This window comes from Artemia franciscana, chromosome 10 (genome assembly GCF_032884065.1).
Source record: "Artemia franciscana chromosome 10, ASM3288406v1, whole genome shotgun sequence".
Taxonomy (NCBI): domain Eukaryota; kingdom Metazoa; phylum Arthropoda; class Branchiopoda; order Anostraca; family Artemiidae; genus Artemia; species Artemia franciscana.
In genome coordinates, this window is record NC_088872.1 from 5,643,051 (window position 1) to 5,663,715 (window position 20,665).

Here is a 20,665-nt window from a genome sequence, read left to right on the forward strand (position 1 = left end):
AAGGTTTATGCTGATTTTAAATGTATAAGTTTCATCAAGTTCAATCTTACCCATCATAAGTTACAAGCATGATAAAGTTTAACTTGTTTTTGAAAAAAAGGAAAACATCCCTTAAAAGTCTTAAAAATCCTACACAGACAGTCTCAAGCCTATTACCTCGGACTCAGTATATATTCATGCCAACAAATATTATGCTACTATGGGAAGCCAGTCCATGGTAGATAAATCAGCTAGGAAGAACGTCGTATACAGTTTTTCTCACTCAAAATAAGGAAATCATGACCATTCCCAGAGAGGAAACAAGAATTCACCTTGAATTCCCAGAGAGGAAACAAGAAATGTTTCCTATTTGTATTCCTCTATAGGTACAAATTCACCTTGGCTAGAATACCATCTATCTCTATTTCTACCAACTTGAGCGTTTAAATCTCCTTTTAAAAACAGCAAATTTCTACCAACGACCCTGTCTTTTTGCTCCTGTAACTGCAAGTAACATTTATCTGAGTCACTGGTATCTCCATCAGTCGATTCCGCAGGGGCATACACTACTAAAACTGATACCCCGATCTTTTTATTCATAAATTGAGCAATTAGTATTCTATTGTTAATACCTTCCCAGCCTAAGCTAGACTTAGCAGCTCCCTTATTCATCATGAGCCCTACTCCCTGTCTATATACCCCATCCTTCCTGCCTCAGTAAACAAATTCTATATCACTTAATTTCATACTTCCTACCCCAGGGATATAAGTTTCTGAAACTCCTAATAAGTACAGTTCAAATCGCCTGAATTCGTCAGTAAAAATGTCAGTACAGGACGGAGATCACATATCTACACCGAAGCACTTAAGCCGGCTTAGAACCGGACAGCAAGAAGTCCCTGGTACCTCCTTTATGAAAATATATATTTTGCAATCCTGGGCCCATCTTGGTCACAACACGGTTTTCAGAACTTGGCGATGCTCTTCTATCAAAAGAAGTCGAAATCCTGCACAGATAGTCTCAAGCCTATTACCTCGGACTCAGTATATATTCATGCCAACAAATATTATGCTACTATGGGAAGCCAGTCCATGGTAGATAAATCAGCTAGGAAGAACGTCGTATACAGAGTTGACTTTTGTAGTCAGAATCCTAAAACCTGCTATAGTTATAGACTTAAGTAAAAGTCATTTTTTTATATCAATTAAAAAAAACTTTCCAAAAAGGAACTTTTTCAAAGAAAAGTAAACGCCATATTAAACTCTAGATCATAAGATACAAGTATCTGTTAAAATCAAACAGTTAGTGGTAACGAATTGTAAGTAAGGAAAGACCCGGCTCAATAGTAACTGAAACTAAAAAAAAGGGAACTTTGATTCCAATAGATACATCAAAGGAATAGAATGTTTATGCTGATTTTAAATATATAAGTTTCAGCAAGTTTAATCTTACCCATCAAAAGTTACAAGCATGATAAAGTTTAACTTGTTTTTGAAAAAAAGGAAAACATCCCTTAAAAGTCTTAAAATCTTTATGAAACCACACTCTCAGATTCAGCGTATCAGAAAACCCTACAGTAGGGGCTTCAAGCTCCTATCTGCAAAAATGTGGAATTTTGTATTTTTTGCCAGAAGAAAGATCACGGATGCATGTTATTTGTTTTTTTTCCAGGGGTGATCTTATCAAGCCAGTGGTCCTAGAATATTGCAAGAGGGCTCATTCGAACGGGAATTAAAAGTTATAATGTCCTTATTAAGTAACCAAAAAATTGGAGGGAAACTAGGCCCCCTCCCACGATCATTCTTTTCCCAGTCACCGGATCAAAATTTTAAGATAGCCATTTTGTTCAGATGGTCGAAAAATCTAATGACTATGTCCTTTAGGACGACTATATCCCCCACAGTCCCCGAGGGAAGGGCTGCAAGTTATGATCTTTGCTCATTGTTTAAATACAGTATTGGTTATTGGGAAGTATACATACGTTTTCAGGGAGATTTTTTCTGGTGAGGGGTCAGGGTCGGGGGTTACATGGGAGGATCTTTTCATGAGGGAAGAGAAATTCCCATGAAGGGGGCACTGGATTTTCCAGCATGATTAAAAAAAAAACAATGAGAAATTAAATATAAAAAAAGTTTTTTTTCAACTGAAAGTAAGGAGCGGCATTCAAACTTAAAACGAAGAAAAATTATTACGTATATGAGGGGTTTTTTACCCTTCTCAATACCTTGCTCTTTACGCTAAAGTGTTTTAGTAATTTCAAAAGAGCTATTTATCTTTGTGGTTCTGGGGTCATTTTTGAAGAACTGGAACAAAATTCAAACTTTAGCGTAAAGAGCGAGATATTGACGAGGGGGTGAGCCCCCTCATATACGTAATAAAACATACGAATATAGAAGTTTGTTACGTAAGTTAATGCGTAGGTTACCTATATTTTTCACTAATAAAAACGTTCATAAATAAATTGAAAGTTCTAGCGGCCTTTTTAAGTAATCAAAAAAATTGGGGGGGGGGCATCTAGGCCCCCTCCCCCACCTCTTTTTTTCAAAATCGTCCAATAAAATTTTGAAAAAGCCACTTAGCCAAAAAAGTACCCTTAATATGCAAATTTCGTTTTAATTACTCATGCACGGTGAGCCAAAATCAAAACCTGCATTAATCCAAAACCGTTCAGAAATTAAGGAAAAAACGAGTTTTTTTTAACTGAAAGTAAGGAGCAACATTAAAACTTAAATGAACAGAAGTTATACCCGATATGAAAGGGGCTATCCCCCGTCAACGCCCCACTCTTTATGCTAAAGTTTGACTCATTCTCACATCTATTGTTTTACTTTTTAAAACAATAAAAAACTGAAGTGTAAAGAGTGGGCGTTGAGGGAGGGGATAGCCCCTCAACGTTTTCAAAATTTGAAATAGCTATTTTGTTCAACGCATCTGAAAAGTCCTAAAGTTATGTATTTAAGGATAACAGTGACAACCCCCCTCCCCCACAGCCCTCAGGGCAAGGGTTGCAAGTTATGTCCTGGGGGATAAATGCCGAAGCGTTTTGGGCGTTGCGCGGATTTTGGGGCAATAGCTATTTTGTTCAACATTATTGAAAGGTCCGGAAATTATGTCTTCAAGGATGACAAGCCCTCAGACCCCTCAGGACAAGGTTTGTAAGTTATGCCCCGGGGGTATATAAAGTTTTTATAGAAACGGTGATCGTGTGAACTTCGGAGGGGCTCATTGGACTGACTCTCCTTTTTTTAGCGACCCTCCCCTTGTTACCCCCTCCCTCTGGGAAAGTAAGCACCTGAATGTAATTTTTCAAACAACATCTAAAATTATGCATCTAAAAGGCATGAGCACCGGCGAGGGGGCGGCACTGGGACCTTGCCCCCACCCTGGAAATTTGGGACTATAAAGTAATTATAAGGAAACCAAAGGAAGAAGAGCAGAATAGGGGAAAACAACGGAAAATATGTGTGTTGCCCCATTGTTGGCTGCCTGCCAATAGATTTTGACCATTAATAAGGAAAATTTAAGTTTTGATTTGTTACCGTGTGACCCCTTTCCAGTTTTCCACAAACACGTTTTCTATGTAATTTGATTGTAAAAAAAAAAAAAAAAAAACAATTTCTTCATTGTAATAAATGGTAAGTAAATAACGATCCTTGTCAATAACAAAAGTGTAAGAGCCCTAAAGTGTAAAGAACCAGCTTATTATAGTGATCCTAAATACGTATTTGTTTATAAGTAATTAGCGCAGTTATTAGTACACAAAAAATTTCGTATAATTATAAAAAACACAAGGAAAACAACTAATAAGAAGCAATTTTGGTAAAAATACGCCGTCAACTTTGCTTGCAAAGGAAGAGTACCCATGAGCTGATGAATGAAGCCACTATAATCAGAAACATTTCTTCTGAACGGAATGCTGGGAATTTTTGTATTTTCCCTGTGAACAAAAACCTTTTTTCCTTTTTTATTATCGATTATTTTTTTCCATGGGGGATTGTATTTATCTAGTTGTCACTTTGAAAAAAATTTAATTTTTTACAGTTACGAAGTATAAAGGTGTCGAATATATTGGTTTTTGGTATTCAAAATTAGATTAAAAATATTGAATTAAACGCAACTTTTAATGGTTGACGCTAAACTTAAAGGTTTGTATATATTTGAAATTAACATAATAAGCAAATTCGTTTGAAATACCTATTGATATAAAAATTCCGTTTTTTTTTTTTAGATTTTTGGTTACTATTGAGCTACATCGCTCCTTACTTGCACTTCGTTACCACGAACTGTTTGGTCAGCTAACTTTTGTTGAAATCTTTGGTTGATGAAAGTTCTTTTTTTAAGAGTGAATAGACTGAACGAAAATGTAGACCATAGCATAATTGACGCTACTCATTCTGCTCAAGGAAAAAAAAATCCAAGGCTTTAAGATATACAAAAGAAATACTATGCCGTTTGATATTTGATATTCAAAGGCCTCATAAAGAATGAGGCCTTTTTTTGATATTATAAGATTATTGGTTCGGTGCCATCACGCTTGTGAATTAATAATAAATAAACACGCACCCGTGATCTTTCTTCTGGAAAAATATACAAAATTCAACATCTATGCGGATATGAACTTGAAACTTCTATAATAGACTTCTCGGATACTCTGAATCTAATGATGTGATTTTCATTAAGATTTCCTGACTTTTAGGGGGTGTTGCCCCTCTTTTTCGAAAATTAGGCAAATATTTTCAGGCTCGTACCTTTTGATGAATAACGCTAAACCTAAAGGTTTGTATCTATTTGAAATCAACATAATGAGCCGATTCATTTGAAATACCTATTGATATCAAAATGCTGTGTTTTAGAGTTTTGGTTACTATTGGGCCGCATCACTCCTTTACAGCAGTTCGTTACCACGAACTCTTTAATGAGCTAACTATTGTTGAAATTCCAGGTTGAGGAAAGTTTTTTTTTTTCAAGATTGAATAGACAGAACGAAAGTGTAGATTACAGCTTAATTGACGCTACTTACCCTGCTCAAGAAAAAAAATCCAAGGCTTTAAGATGGATAAAGTATGACCCATTTAATAAGTAAAATCTATTCATATAAAAACTAGGAAATTAACTAAGCACTCTTGGGATCCTTTTGAAGTTGGATCCTTAAGATTAAGGGTAGCAAGGCTTTCCTTCAGAAATGCTAGAATTACTAAGAAGATTGGCATCCAATTTTCCATGTTGACGATGTCCTCCACCTCTATTTCTATTTCCCCCTCTACCCGTGTTAAAGTTGTAACTATTTCTGCTCATGTTGCACATGTTTCCTCTTTGTTTATATTCGTTATCGCCGCTTCTTGTTGGTGTATGCTCCAAACTATGCTTATCTGTATTTAACTCGTTATTTGCTGGGATTTTCTGCTTCTCCTTCTCAATTTTTATTCCAAGATCTTTCCTCTGACTACTTGCTCTGCTTGTATTAAAATACGGCTTACTCCTGTTAAAACGGGATATTTCCTCAACTCTGTCGTTCAAAACCTGAATTTTATTTTCAAGCTGAAAAACTAAATCCGAGTGGCGTTTAGCAGAATTTCTTAGCTCTTCGTTGAGCCTATCATAAGACTCTTTAAATCTTTTCTCCCTTTCTGAAGCCTCTTTTTTCTCTTCCAGTAGCTGAAATGATAATTGAAATTTGTCATCAATTATTTTCCTCAGCTCTTCTGTGAGCCTATCAAATGACTCTTTGAATCTTTTCTCCTTTTCTGCAGCCTCTGTTTTTTCTTCCAGAATTTGAAATGAGAATTGTTCTTTTTCCTCAATAGCATTTTTTAGCTCTTCTTTGAGCCTATCAAACGACTCTTTGGATCTTTTCTCTTTTTCTGCAGACTCTTTTTTCTCTTCCAGTAGTTGCACTTCTAGTTGCTCTTTTTCATCAACTGATTTCCTTAGCTCTTCTTTGAGCCTATCAAACGACTCTTTGGATCTTTTCTTTTTTTCTACAGCCTCTTTTTTCTCTTCCAGTAGTTGCACTTCTAGTTGCTCTTTTTCATCAACTGATTTCCTTAGCTCTTCTTTGAGCCTATCAAATGACTCTTTGAATCTTTTCTCCTTTTCTGCAGCCTCTGTTTTTTCTTCCAGAATTTGAAATGAGAATTGTTCTTTTTCCTCAATAGCATTTCTTAGCTCTTCTTTGAGCCTATCAAACGACTCTTTGGATCTTTTCTCTTTTTCTGCAGCCTCTTTTTTCTCTTCCAGTAGTTGCACTTCTAGTTGCTCTTTTTCATCAACTGATTTCCTTAGCTCTTCTTTGAGCCTATCAAACGACTCTTTGGATCTTTTCTCTTTTTCTGCAGCCTCTTTTTTCTCTTCCAGTAGCTGCACTGCTAGTTGCTCTTTTTCATCAACTAATTTCCTTAGCTCTTCAGTCAGCCTATCAAATGACTCTTTGAATATTGTCTCCTTTTCTGCAGCCTCTGTTTTTTCTTCCAGAATTTGAAATGAGAATTGTTCTTTTTCCTCAATAGCATTTCTTAGCTCTTCTTTGAGCCTATCAAACGACTCTTTGGATCTTTTCTCCTTTTCTGCAGCCTCTTTTTTCTCTTCCAGTAGTTGCACTGCTAGTTTCTCTTTTTCATCAACTGATTTCCTTAGCTCCTCTGTGAGCCTATCAAATGACTCTTTGCATCTTTTATCCTTTTCTGCAGCCTCTGTTTTTTCTTCTAGTGGTTGAAACGAGGATTGTTCTTTTTCCTCAACTGTGTTTCGTACCTGTTCTTTGGGTTCACTATACTTTCTGATGGCCCACCACACTGCTATGCCAACACATGAGACTGGAATACTGATTGCAAGTGTTTTCATATCTTTCGCTTTCAAATGTTTTTCTTAACTAATTCCTATTGCATGCGACGCTTCGTATATATAATAGGTATGACGTCATTTTTGTCGAACTACAATGATGCTTATACGAGGAGTGACGTCATACTTTTTGCACCCGTGTAATGCTTGCTTAATTTGAAATGACGTCATCGCATTAGATAAAAGTATCGAGGGCATCAATGTTAGCAATCTTTTTTCCCTCCTGCATCATCTTGTGTCAATTCACACCCGGAAGGCAGTGACTTCCTAAGATTGTTCTCTTGTTGCTTCAGGTTTGTGAAGGTTTCAGGGTAGTTTCACTTTTTTTTAAGTGTTACAAAAGTGAAAGTAAATAATTAAAATCATATGTTAAATTTGACAACGCTTACCGTCCGTACAAATTGAAACATTTGCAACATGATGGTTCCCAAAGACAATTTTACCGACAAACAAAACCTACAACTTCTTTAGGTTTTTTTTTATATATATCTTTTTCCATTCATTTCGCTGATTTTCACTCCATTGTAATCAGAGGTCCTAGTACCCTTTTAAAGATTCAAATGGATCGGAGAGTGGATACCCCCAGACAGCACATATTTTCCCAAAATACAACTGATAGAAATCTTGAGATCATTATTTTTGTCGTAGAAACTTCAAAAAAGGTTTATTTAACTGGACATTGAAAAAACCTTTTTTAATAGTCAAAAATGATTGCAGGGCAACGAGCCTCCCCATTCTTATCAATTCCCAAAACACATCTAATCAAAATTCTGAGATGACCAATTCGTTCACCGTAGTTGAAAGATCTGGAAATTATATCTTTGAGGATAACATCACCACCACCCCTCAGAGGTCTCAGCACAAGGGTTATAAGCTATGCCCCGAGGACATATAATATTTTTATGGAAAGATCGGTCATATAAATCCTGGAGGGGGTTTATTTGACTGGAAATCAGATGTTCTTGTTCCCTTTTTAAGAGTCAAAGTGATCGTGGGCAGCCACCCCCTGCCCCCTCCCTCTACGCTTTATTTTCCACAAATACATCTAATAAAAATTGGAGCTCATTTGATTGTAAGTTGGAAGTTTTAGTGCCCTTTTTAAGTCACAGTGTTAAGGTGAAATTTAAACTAAATTAAGACACTATGTGAATGCTCATTGTCAAAATAGCGCATCTCAAGAATTGATTTGGGTATTAAGTTGAAACTTTCAGAGAATACTTAAAGGGAATGATGATGTCACCAAAAGACAATATGTCACTATTGCTAATACTAGTGTTACTTCTCCATTTACTACTACTACTAGAACTAATTCTATTGCAACTACTTGTAGGGCTAAGAGCCTTGAGATAAAACCTTCAAGAAGTATATAAATATATAAGTTAAGGTTTAAGGGTAAGTTGTGCGAATTTTGAACTAGCCAGAAGGCAATGTAACTAATGACGCTAAAAGTATTAAGATGAAACTTTTAGGGAACGTTTAGAAGTTACAATTAAAGGAAAAGACTGTATGCAAGCAGGTTTTCAAAAGGGCATATAAGCAATATCATAGGCAGCACCGTTCTATAATAGCTAAAAATATCATAGAAACTTTCAAAGGAGCTAATTAAACTCAAACTTAAAAGTTCTTGTGCCGTTTTTAAGAGTAGCCAAAGATTGGAGGGCAAGCAGCCCTTTTCTCAAGTCCCTTCATTTTCCAACCGCATCCAGTCAAAATTTTGAGGCAGTCATTTTGTTCAGCATAGAAGAACGGTCAGCAAACTATTTTTTACAGATATTAAGCATGTCAACCCCCCCCCCCACGGCCGTTACGCATGGAGGGAGGTGTGAGAAGCCCCCGCCAAGGTTTTTAGTCACTCGGTAAGAAAGAGTAGTCGGTAAAATCGTGTCGATTTTTCTGATGGCACTAAAATTCTTTGTTCGGTTCAATAAAGACCAGGAAAACACTGACATGTCATCTACATAAAATTCGAACTTGGTCGGTAAACGGAGCAGTTTTAACGACTACTGCCGTTATTTTACATATGGTACCACGATTTTGTACCAAAATCTGAATCTCGGTTGGTAAATGCAACGGTTTTACCGATTCGTGTAGTTATTTTATGTTTTGTATTTGAAACGGACACTATTCTAAGTTTCGAAATTAACAGCCTGTAAAAATGACCAGCAAGTCGGAAAATTCTCTTACTCCCCCCTCCCCAAACATTTTGCACAATAAAGACCCTGACCCCCACAATTATGGAATTGGTTCATTATGCTTTAAAACTAAATGTTACTTTAAAATAAATCAAAAGGCATTGTATTTATGTTTGCCATTAAGACACCTCAGCAATATATCAAGAAGGATTGGGGATAATAAGTTGAAACTTTTGGGGATACTACTTGTACTACCTCTGCTCTTACAATCTAAATAAATAAAAAGAGTGTAAGTGTATACAGGTTGTCAAAAAGCTTAGATAGAACCTTTTGAGAGTGATATTAAGTTTTATTTTTGAGGTCAATTTCGGAATCTATAAGATTAAAATTAAAAAATGCTATTTGTGCCAGGATTAAAAATTGTTGAAAAGTTTCTCCAACATATAAATAGCAACCCATACTATGGATTCTTACAGGAAAAAATTAAAAAGATATAAAATGTAATTTTTTTCATGAAAAAGACTATGTCAATAAAAAACGAAGAGAAAGTAATTTGAAAACTTTTTTCACAAACAAAAATTCCAAAGAAAAGTAAAAAGCTCCATTAGGCCAAGAATGAGCAAAAACAAATTCAAAAAGCTTCCAAGCGTAAAACTCCAACAAATCACTATCAACAAATAAACGAAACTCAAAACCAACAGAAATTACAATAAATAGCCAAGTGAAACTCAAAACAAGCAAAAATTAACATGAGTAGGGCTGATTACCCCCATGGCCTCTCAAGACCAGAACAAAATTTGCACTTTTGCAGGTTTTGGACTTAAACAGTGAGAGGGGGAGGCAAGGCCCAAACTCTTGTTTGCGGTGGTTATTGTGTGTATCGGGTTTGACGTGCATATCCAACTTAAGTTCAACTCGTTTTGAGACTTATTTATTCATTTTTCTTAGTACCTATTGTATGTTTGTTTCCTATGAAGGTATGTTTAGTTTCTGTTCGTTTTGGGTTTCATTTATTCTTTAATGGTTGTTTTTTTTTAGTTTGTTCCTTTATATTAGTACTTGTTGTATGTTTTTGCTACGATTGTTTATTTAATTTCTGCTCGTTTTGGGTTTCATTTATTCTTTAACATTTATTTTTGACATTATTTGTTATGTTGCCTCTTATTAATCTTTCAGTAATACTCAGATTGATTTTTGCGAAATGGTTTTTTCTTTACTAAAAAATCTTGATCGAAAAAATTGTATTTCATTTTGCTATGGAAACGGATCTATGTGATTCTTATAAAATGATTGTCATGATCTTGGGAATAAAGAGTGCAGTAGATGCTCTGGAAATATCCTCTTTGATTCTTCGTGATTATAGAAAAGGGAGATGTTAGCAAAAGCCATAGCGAAATAGAAAAAAAAATAAGAAAATAATAAACATAAAGACAAAAAGCTAAAAATAATTTCAACGATGTTTTTGTAATTTTCTCTATTAAAAAAAAAAAAAAAAAAAAAAAAAAAAAAAAAAAAAAAAAAAAAAAAAGGAGTTTTTTTTTAATTTATGACACATAGAGCCCATTACACCCTTTACTCTTTCCGCTGCCTCGACTATGGAGAGTAAAGGAGTTATTTATTTGTGGAATCTTGCATTTTCAAATAAAACATGCAAAATAAACAATTATTAGACTTGGATTTTTGTGTATAATAACTTAGATATACCACAGCACCCTACTTTAACGCAGTGAAAGAGCACTTTTTAAGCGTTTTTTTAAGTTACTGGCTTAAATTGGAAATAAAACAAAAACATTATGACACTTTCAGCCATTTCCGTTAAGGTTCGACAGTATCTTCAATATCATACAGAACGGTAAACATTCCCATCAAGTCGGAGTAAAGTTGCTTTCGAATTGTAATTCATGTAAACTAAATCAAAAAGCGCTCGATCTGACAAGTTGTTTGTCAGTCGATTAAGAAATCATCGGTACTAGTCTGTCAAACCGAACACACCCAATAAGTGAAGTCAGGTTAATTCTAATGAAATATACCAAAACATGGTGATAATATAATACTTTAGAAACAAAATTATGGAAACTACAACAGAGAATCATGGAAAGCAGCCTGCGCAGAACGCATTATATTAAACATCTAACCTAACCCCTAACCACCTCCATACACTAAATATTTAATAAAAAATATACATACATCGTAGTTTTTCTCACTCAAAATAAGGAAATCATGACCGATCCCAGAGAGGGAAACCGGTTTCTGTCAGATCCTGCACAGTGTAATTCTTGAGTGTGAATAACAGACAAGTACCAAATCCTCTTTCGAATTTCTGGGAAAAAATTATACTTCCGTGCTAAGTTAACAGAGAATTTCCAGCAGAAGGCTCAAAATATCTGGTCATGCATGCTTACAAAAATCAAATGGCTCTAAGAAATGAGGACTCCTGGCTGGATAATCTTAGGCTCAGTATGATTGACTTCTTCGTTTCTTCTTAAAAAATATGGAGGAAAATAGACATACTTTAAAGGTCTTTTGTTCCATAGCCTAATGACTTTCATGAAAAATCAATTGCTCCATTGGCTTTTGTGCAAAATGAAAGACTTTTCTTTTTTCGATTTTTTTTTCGTAATATTGCATTTTGAATTCTCTGCCATTTTATCCATTCGTCTGCCATTCTCCATTAATCTTTTCAGTTAGATTCCTGACTAATAACCAAACTACATAGTCAAATAATGAATGTGAACCAGCTGAAATGATCAAATTTTGTAAGGGAAAGTACTAAACCAATACAATTTGATAAAAGGATGGGCCTAATGCAAGAATTCTACAAGTTGGGTTACAGATCACATAGGAGCCAAGAAAAAACTTTTACAGATTTAGTGACGGACCAGGACAAGTAGAACAACCATATTTATTTGTTTTTAACTGCATACAACAACAAAATTTGCGAATGTTTAATGAATTACAATAGGAGCCCAGTGGACAGTAATGAACATGTCAAATTACCCAATTTGCAAATGAGCAGAACTAGCGTGTTAGAATTAACAAATTCACCAAATTCGTTCTATAGAAGCCAAAGGGAACCAAATGACCACCTTCAATCACCAAATTTACAAATAAGTGGAACTAGTGAGATAAAACTGCCGAATCCAAGGAAATCGGTAACGTATGGAAGCCAAATGAACTTGTCAAATTACCAAATTTGCAAATGAGTGAAACTACTACGATATAACTACCGAAATCACCAAATTTATTGACGAATGGGGACCAAATCAACACGTCAAATCACCAAATTTTCAATTAGGCTGAACTAGTGCGATAAAACTACCGAATCCATATAAATTGGGTAGCTAATGGGAATCAAATAAATGCTTTAGATCATGCAATATTAAAATTTTCGCCCCCAAAAATTTTTTTTTCGAAAACCAGTTGGGGGGAATTCCCCTCTCTTGGGACAATTCTAGTCGGGTCATCAAATACCATCTTAAGCGAGTTAACATGCACTTCCACAGATCTTAAATTGAAAATGTTCCATCATACTGAGGATATCTTCCAAACTTGAGTATCGAAAAAAAAACAAAAAAAAACTCAAATTGTCCACTAACCTACACAAAAATTCTAGTTCCATAGCTAACATAAAATACACCCGTAATAATTAAACACTACGGTATTTAGCTTGAAAAATTGTGCATGTTTCCAGCCCCTTCGAGAATTCTTTAAAAAAAAAATTATTCGAGGAACTTTCTAGAAAAATACAGTAATCTAGCTCATAATCAGGTAGATATTTCGGCTGGAATTCGTCGTTTGTCCGTTTTGACGTTTAGTATCATCTGTCAGAGATTACTCTTAAGCTAAGAAGATAATTGATACAAACAGTGTAATCAAGACCAACAATAGGTATTCTTTATCATATTTTACCTCTACTTTTTAAAGTGGTTACCCATTTTAACAAAACATTTATATTTATTTAATATAAACGGTTACCTAATATAAAAGAAAATAACGTAACATCAGTACTCTTTCTTAGATAGATATTCAAGTCAGTTTTTCTGTTGAAGAAGCATCTCGGAGGATCTAATAATGTAGCTGTTTATCAGTCAGATATATCGAGCAGAGTTCACGTAGCAGTGTCGTTCGACCTTCCAGGCGTTTAGCATCGCCTGTCATAACCTACTCTTAGGCAAGGAAGATGATTGATACGAAATGAATAATTAAAACCGACAACAGGTGTTCTTTATGATATTTCAACGCAGCTTTTAAAGGCTGTAGCCTAGTTTGATAAAAATATCTACGATTATCTAACATTAAAAGTTGCCTAATCTGAAAAAAAAAATGTAATAAAAAAATGTACTATCAGTAGTCTTTATCAATAGACGTTCAAAAGAGACTTTTTTATTAGAGACTTTTTTAGGAAGATTTGGCAATTCGACTCCTAATTAGTCAGATATCTCGGCCAGAATTCGTATGGCGATGTTGTATCGACGATTTTACGTTTTTCATCATCCATCAGAACTAAAATATTGGGCTAAAGAGACAATAGCTACAAACACTATGATTAAAACCAATACTATGTGGTCTTCGTGGCCTACGTGGCACTGTTTTTAAAACAGTCACTTAATTTAGCAGGTAAACAGCTCAAATAGTGCAAAAATTAATAATTAACCTAATAAAAAGTTTGGCTTACTTACTGGTACAACAAAACGTTCATACTTAGTAATTACTTCTTTCTTCTTTATTGGGTCTTCAGGATAGATGTTTTCATTGGCAAGGGCAACGAGCATCTCCCTTTTAAACTTGAGGGCTAATACAGATTTTAAATCTTGAGGTGGTGTCTAAAAATGGACAGTAAAATGAAAGATAATTAATGGAAAATTCATCTAATATTTAAATGCAATTATTATTATCTCCAGTTTAGCTGAATAATATGAATATACATCTTATTTATTTCTGGCTGTTTTCCAACATAATCTTCATCAAGATCGACGCACTTCTACATGTCGTTCTTCCATCCTTTTAGTCTGTTTTAGATGAAATCTGGAAACTTTTCATGAGCAATGTAATTACTGCGTCTTTCTATTCATCAGCGCTGTGAAAAATACACGCTTTTCGATTGTTCTTTGAGTTTTAGGGATAAAAAAAAGATCTGATGGGCTAGATACAGACTTCAAGATGCGTGTCGCTGCAATTTCAACCAAACTTCCATCAAGCCCCCCCCCCCCTGTTTCTAAAAATTTTTTATTTTCGCATCTTCATTTAAATGAAACAAAACGAAGAAAAATTCTTTCCTTAATCCCTATATTTTTGTGAATTGGTGCCTCTGTACAAGGAGCGAGAGACTCCACAAAGACATACCTTACTTCTAACAATACCTCAAGAATATAACTTACCTCTAAAATGTAGTTATCAAAGCCATAATGTTTATCCACAAGCTCCAAAAACCGCAGAGTACATGTGACTTCATATCTTTTGTCCAAGATTTCACTATACACAACCCGCTTATACAAAGTTGGAACCCAAAAATGAGAGAATCTTCTGACTTTTGGGTGACGCTTTTTGAAGCCTTGAATAACACCTTCACCACCCCATAAGCCTTCATCGAACTCCTTTGGATACTTCAACGGAATTTGGACATTAACAACTTTTTGACTGAAAATGATTATGAACCAGATGAATAAGAAAAACAGATAAGTAAGAAAACACTTCAGCAAAAGCAACAACATTTGAGGTTTTCCAAGTGGACTTAGGTACCGACTTGGTAAATAGTTTCAACAAGATTTCCATAATTACAATACAAAATAACGAAAATAGTTGCCAGCATTTTATTCCATGATGGCCGACATTCATTCCACGGTTTTGTATATTAAATGCAATTAACAGTTCTATTTTAAAGGAATCAACCTAAATACTTCTCTAAATCTTATTTGCACATGAAGAGAGGAGGGGAGCCTTTTTTCTAGTATTTGTCCGAGGAACATTCCCCATAGAAAAGATTAGAGTTAGTGCTATAAAAAGCGTGTGTTCTGCATGTTTACCTCCCATAAATCTGAAAAAACTTATTCCCCCCACATAATAGTCAGATCCATGTTAATCAGTATCCCAGATTATAGTTTGAATTGAGCAGTGTCTCACGAGATCTTCTTTTATCATTAACCACAACAGGTTCATTAGACCCCAATAAAAAATTCAAGATTTTTTAGGATACAAATTAGAAGCACTGACGAAGAGAAAGACGCAGCAATTACAACACAAATATTATATACACATACAACACAAATTTTTACTTGGAGCAGACCTCCCCACAGGGCCTAACCTCTGCACAACAAGCATGAAAAGGATTTTTTACTTTATATTTGTTCTTCTTCATCAGGTAACCGGGTCATATGCACCAAAAATAGGTTCTTTCACCTCTATGACAATCTGGCTGTGACACTGGTTTCTATTTATGGATCAAAAATAAGGCATATTTGCCTTATCACTTACTGTAAACACCAAAGGGAATTTAATATTTTAGTCTCTTTTTTAGCATCTACATGATCCCTCGAATAAAAATATTTTATCCTCATAGGAAGGAAGGCAGGATTTCAGAATTGAATTCAACGTTTCAGCAATTTTTTACTTGGAGCAGACACTCGAGAACTCTAGTTTTCTCGCATTGGGGCAATCAAATAAGAACTTTGTATTTGCCCCCAAACAAGGGCAAATAAAGAGCATTTATGACACAAAAGGAGTTTTCTCTTAAAGAAAATAGAATGCATCTGCCGGTTTCCATTTGTTTCTATTATTTTCTAATTATATAGAGACAGGCCTGGAAGCTTGTATACCTGCAATCTCATTGTATTCAACCCCTTTATGGCTAGGAATATGTTGGAGATATTAGTAAATTATCAATGCTGTAGATTGGGAGTCAATTAGGAAAATGACATATTCAGACATGTTGTAAAAATTTATAACCACATCTAAGGCAAGGCAGATGGCACTAAAAGAGACCACAAGAACGAGTAAATACAATAGCAGATCCATGTGTGAGGGAGACAGACAGGTTACAGCTCGGATAAAGGACGAATACAACTGTACCAGCTTAATCATCTTGTAGACACCCATCTGTATAAATCTTCCTACATTTAGGGCAGTACTTAAGCATATGATTTCCAAAAATACTCTGAACCAATCGAGTTGACATTGTACCTTTATTCGCTGGAACAAGGTGGGGTCGTTTCCGAGTGGGTAATTCAACAAAGGAATTGGCTTCAGTTATTTGTTGACTTCAATTATCTCTGATAAGAAGCTATTCCTGGACGAGCGAGCGTTGGGACAAACAGTCTTATTTGCAAAAGTATTTTCATATACTATATACTTATTGATACATATTTGAGCCTTTGAGAAATAATTATTTCTTTGACAGGAAGCTCCTTCTCAAGGGGGCATTAATCCAGACATATATCTCAATTTAGTGAAAAATGAGTTCATATATAGGCCCATAGCTATTCAAATTCTAGAATTTTAAAGAGCTTCAGGGGTGCTAAATGATGGTGGAGAGCAATAGAAGAAAATTTATATATGCTACTCAATCAGTAAAGATCAATAAAGAGACAAACTTTCTTACGATCAATTTAAACTGGGGAGCCATCAAGGAGGACATGATACTTTCAATGATCAAATACCTCCCAGCCATTAATGAGTTGACTGATGAAGTGGTAAATCTCTGGCAACAGGGTCTTGAAGCTAGGACCTTCACCGAAAGTATTACAAGCAGTCTTCTTAATTTTTTATGCACACACCCCTTGCACCTGCAGCACAAAACTGCTTACAGCAGGTAGCTGTTAACGGGGAAGGATTTTTGTAAATATTTTGCCAGCTTTCTTTTTCCATGAATAGCAACAGTAAACTCCCCAGTGGGCCAATGCTTAGGGCCCTTGTGACCTATAAGCTTTACTTTTATTGTTAGGTAAGGCAGATTTAGCTCTCTGATAGTAAGATAATTTTCAGGCTATGTTCAATGACATCGACATCACAATCTAGCAGAACAAAATTAAAATCCACTCCTTACTGGATCTCCCATGAAAGGGGCCAGTTCTCTTTACAACTGACAGAAGGTTGGCAAAACGGGTATTGGGGAGGATATCTCGATTCTTGTATGGATGTTAGAGGAGCCATATGATCTGATTGCAGGTGGAAAATCTTCATAAAATGGATTTCGTCATAGTATGATGAAGAACCAAATGACAGATCAACGACTGAAACTAAAATAAAATAGAAATTACACAAAAATGGGTCTGAGCATTCACGATGGAACCACAGCTTAGAAATTCGAACAGATCCATTTTAATAATAACAACGTTATTGGAACTGAAGACTTGCTCTTTTATGTTTGAGGTGACAAATAAAATGGGTTTATTCTCAAAAATGACAAGGAAAATGGGTTTATTATAGACATCCTTAGTGGAGATGTTGTGCAAGTTTCCAGTTGGTTCAGGGGATTGGTTGCATTTCTGTTTCCTTTGACCTGTCTGAAAAGCATTATTCAGACGCGTACTAGTTAGGGAAACTGGGGTCTCTGGGACAAATACCATATTATCATTAAAGTATTCTTCTTCAGAGTTGAACACTTTATCAATTAAATTCCTTGTATCTGCACCCTATTAGGACATGTTCCAAAAAAAGCTCTACATGAACACTACAAGAAGACACTTCTTTATGCTTGAGGTGACGATGAAATTGATTTTTCTTTTTCGGGGATCTTTGGTGGGGATGCTGTAAAAGTTTTAAGTTGATTCACTGCTTCGGTTGCGTTTCTATTTTCTTTGATCAGTCTGAGAATCGTCTTTGAGGTGGGTACCAGCTTGGGGATTCTAGATCTATGGGACATATATCATATTGTCATTAAAGCAGTCTTCTTCAGCGTTCAATATTTCATCAGTTAACCTCTTTGTATTTCCATCCCATTAGGACAGGTGGCCCCCAGCCAATATGGAGTTGGCGGTATTAAGGTACATGTGGTTAAGGAAAATATTCTAAAACATGCTCTGCAGGACACTAGACTTACAGGACAAAGCGATGAAAATACTCCCCCAAAGAGGATAAGTGTTTCCACTTATCCAAGAAAGGATATGAGTAAAATAGATATATTTACATCATTAGGCTGCGATGCCAGAATCGTTCTTCTATAAGTTCTTCAATCGTTCTTCTCGAAAAGATACAATTTTCAAAAACTACAGGAGTTAGCTTAGCATATTAAGCATATTATTATGCATATTTAGCGTAATTATTAGCATATTAAATTCGCAATTTTTTGTCAAGAATATATTCTAATCTACAAGTGTTGTAGCGTTTGGACAGCTTTGAGGAGATTAACAACCCCACATTTATTTGTGACAAATCTATATTCACTTTAATCCATTATTTATCTATAATAACCTTTATTTGTTTTAGAATGACATAAAATTTAAATAGAAAGTTTCCTCAAACGAGAGTAGAGAGCAAAATTGACAATTAAATTCAATTGCAAGCATTATATTTACCAACTTCCCATCAAAACTTTAGAACTAAATTTTTATATCTTTTAAGTAAATACAATCAAATGAGTCATTTCATAGTTCAAGATAAAAAAAGACAAAACTTTAATGTGGGGGTGGGGGGTCGAGGGGGTGGCAGTCCTCAATCGTTTATAGTATAAAGTCTGCTAGCCGTAAGTCTTGATATTGAACTCTATCTTATTTGGAAAAGTTGTTGTTTTTTCTGTTCTTTCTTAATTTCACGTTTAGTTTATTTTAAATATGAGAGAGGAGGGAGATTTTACCTCTCGCATGCCCTTATTCTTAATCAAAAACTTGAGTTTTGTATAACCTTGGTCAAGAATAAAAGGGCTTCTTTAGGTATACTAATTTTACAAAACAAAAGTAATATTATCTTAGCTACGAGAAAATCATGTTCTTTACCTTATAAATCCAACTTTTTTGTCACAGTACTTTGATTTCTAAGAACTAGTGTTTATTGTTAAAAATTATATTCTCTCCAATAAGAGGCAGACTCCCTCCTTCAACCTATATTGCAAACTTAGTTAGAATATATTTATCCAAATAAAGGTAGGCTCAGGTGATGGTTTCCTTTCAAAAAGACCTGTAACATAAAGTGAAACTTCATATAACAAGCATGACTTCTTATACTGGAAGGATATATAAATAGCTATTTTGCCAAAATTGTTGTTTTGAGTTCTCTTTCTTTCTAATGAGTTCTCTTCCTTTTGAGGGAGCCCATTTTCTTTTTCTATATTACCATTCTTATTGAAAACTGATTCTAATTAGACTTAAACATTTGTTTTTCTTCTTAGTTTGGGTGGCACTTTCTGCATGTCTTGCTGTTCAACTAGACCACCATCCCCGATCGATGTTTCTTCAAAGTTTACGTGCTCTCACTTTATTTTACTGAGAACATAGGCAACCTTATGTTTCAGATAAAACAACGTATCCCTATATTGTAATTAAATAAAAAAAAGCAATTTTTTTTAAATGAAAGTAAGGAGCGACATTAAAAATTAAAACGAACAGAAATTACTCCGTATATGAAAGGGGCTGTTCCCTCCTCAACGCCCCGCTCTTTACACTAAAATTTGACTCTTTCTCTCGACTCTACTTTTTAAAACAGCAAAAAAAAAGTTTAGCGTAAAGAGCGGGGCGTTGAGGAGGGGACAGTCCCTTTCATATATAGAGTAATTTCAGTTCGTTTTAAGTTTTAATGTCACTCTTTACATTATGTTAAAAAAATTATTTTTTATATATAATTTCTGAACGTTTTGGAATTAATGCATGTTTTGATTGTGACTCTCCGCATATGATAATTAAAACAAAATTTGCATATTAATTTTTTTTTGGCTAAATGGCTTTCTCTTAGTTTTGATCAGACGATTCTAAGAAAAAATGGGTGGGCGAGCAGGCCTAGTTGTTCTCTAATCTTTTGGTTACTTAAAAAGGCAACTAGAACTTTTAATTTTTTACGGATATTTTTATTAGAAAAAAATATACGTAACTTACGAATTAACTTACGTAACGGACATCTATATTCGTATTTTTTTTTTACGTATATGAGAGGGTTTGCCCCTCGTTAGTACCTCGCTCTTTACACTAAAGCTTAAATTTTGCCCCAATTCTTTAAGAATGACCCCTGAATCACAAAGGCCATAGAATAAATAGTTGAAATTACTAAAAATACTTTAGCGTAAAGAGCGAGGTATTTAGGAGGAGATGAGCCCCTCATGTGCGTAACAATTCCTGTTCGTTTTAAGTTTTAATGCTGCTCCTTATTTTCAGTTGAAAAAACTTTTATATTTATTTTTTCATTGTTTTTTGTTTTAAATAATGCTAAAAAATCCTGCAACTCCTTCAGGGAAATTCTCTTCCCACATGACAAATTCCTCCATGGAAAGATCCTCCCACATAAGCCCCCCCCTCCCCAACCAAAAAATATCCCCCTGAAAATGTCTCTACACTTAACAATGGCCATTACTATATGTAAACACTGGTCAAAATTTGTAGCTTGCAGCCCCTCCCCTGGGGACTGTGAGGGAGTAAGTCGTCCTTAAAGATATAGTTGTTAGATTTTTCAACTATGCTGAACAAAATGGCTATCTCAAAATTTTGATCTCTTGACTTTGGGAGAAAATGAGTGTGGGAGGGGGCGTAGGTGCCCTCCAATTTTTTGGTCTCTTAAAAAGGTCCCTAGAGCTTTTAAT

At 35.0% G+C, this 20,665-nt stretch overlaps 2 protein-coding genes across 8 annotated transcripts in view; both read right to left on the reverse strand.

Annotated features, from left to right (window-relative positions):
- Positions 1-20,665, reverse strand: part of LOC136031697 (uncharacterized) — a 183,382-nt gene that overhangs the window by 123,787 nt on the left and 38,930 nt on the right. For all 7 annotated transcript variants that reach the window (XM_065711387.1, XM_065711388.1, XM_065711386.1 and 4 more), the window contains 2 exons: positions 14,328-14,586; positions 13,651-13,772 (listed from right to left, as the gene is read on the reverse strand). In XM_065711387.1, coding sequence (XP_065567459.1) covers positions 13,651-13,772; positions 14,328-14,586 — 381 coding nt within the window. The remainder of the gene's footprint in view (positions 1-13,650; positions 13,773-14,327; positions 14,587-20,665) is intronic.
- LOC136031701 (trichohyalin-like) lies at positions 5,038-10,432 on the reverse strand. Its single transcript, XM_065711396.1, has one exon. It carries the CDS (start codon positions 6,818-6,820, stop codon positions 5,135-5,137), a length of 1,686 nt encoding a protein of 561 aa, XP_065567468.1. The 5' UTR covers positions 6,821-10,432; the 3' UTR covers positions 5,038-5,134.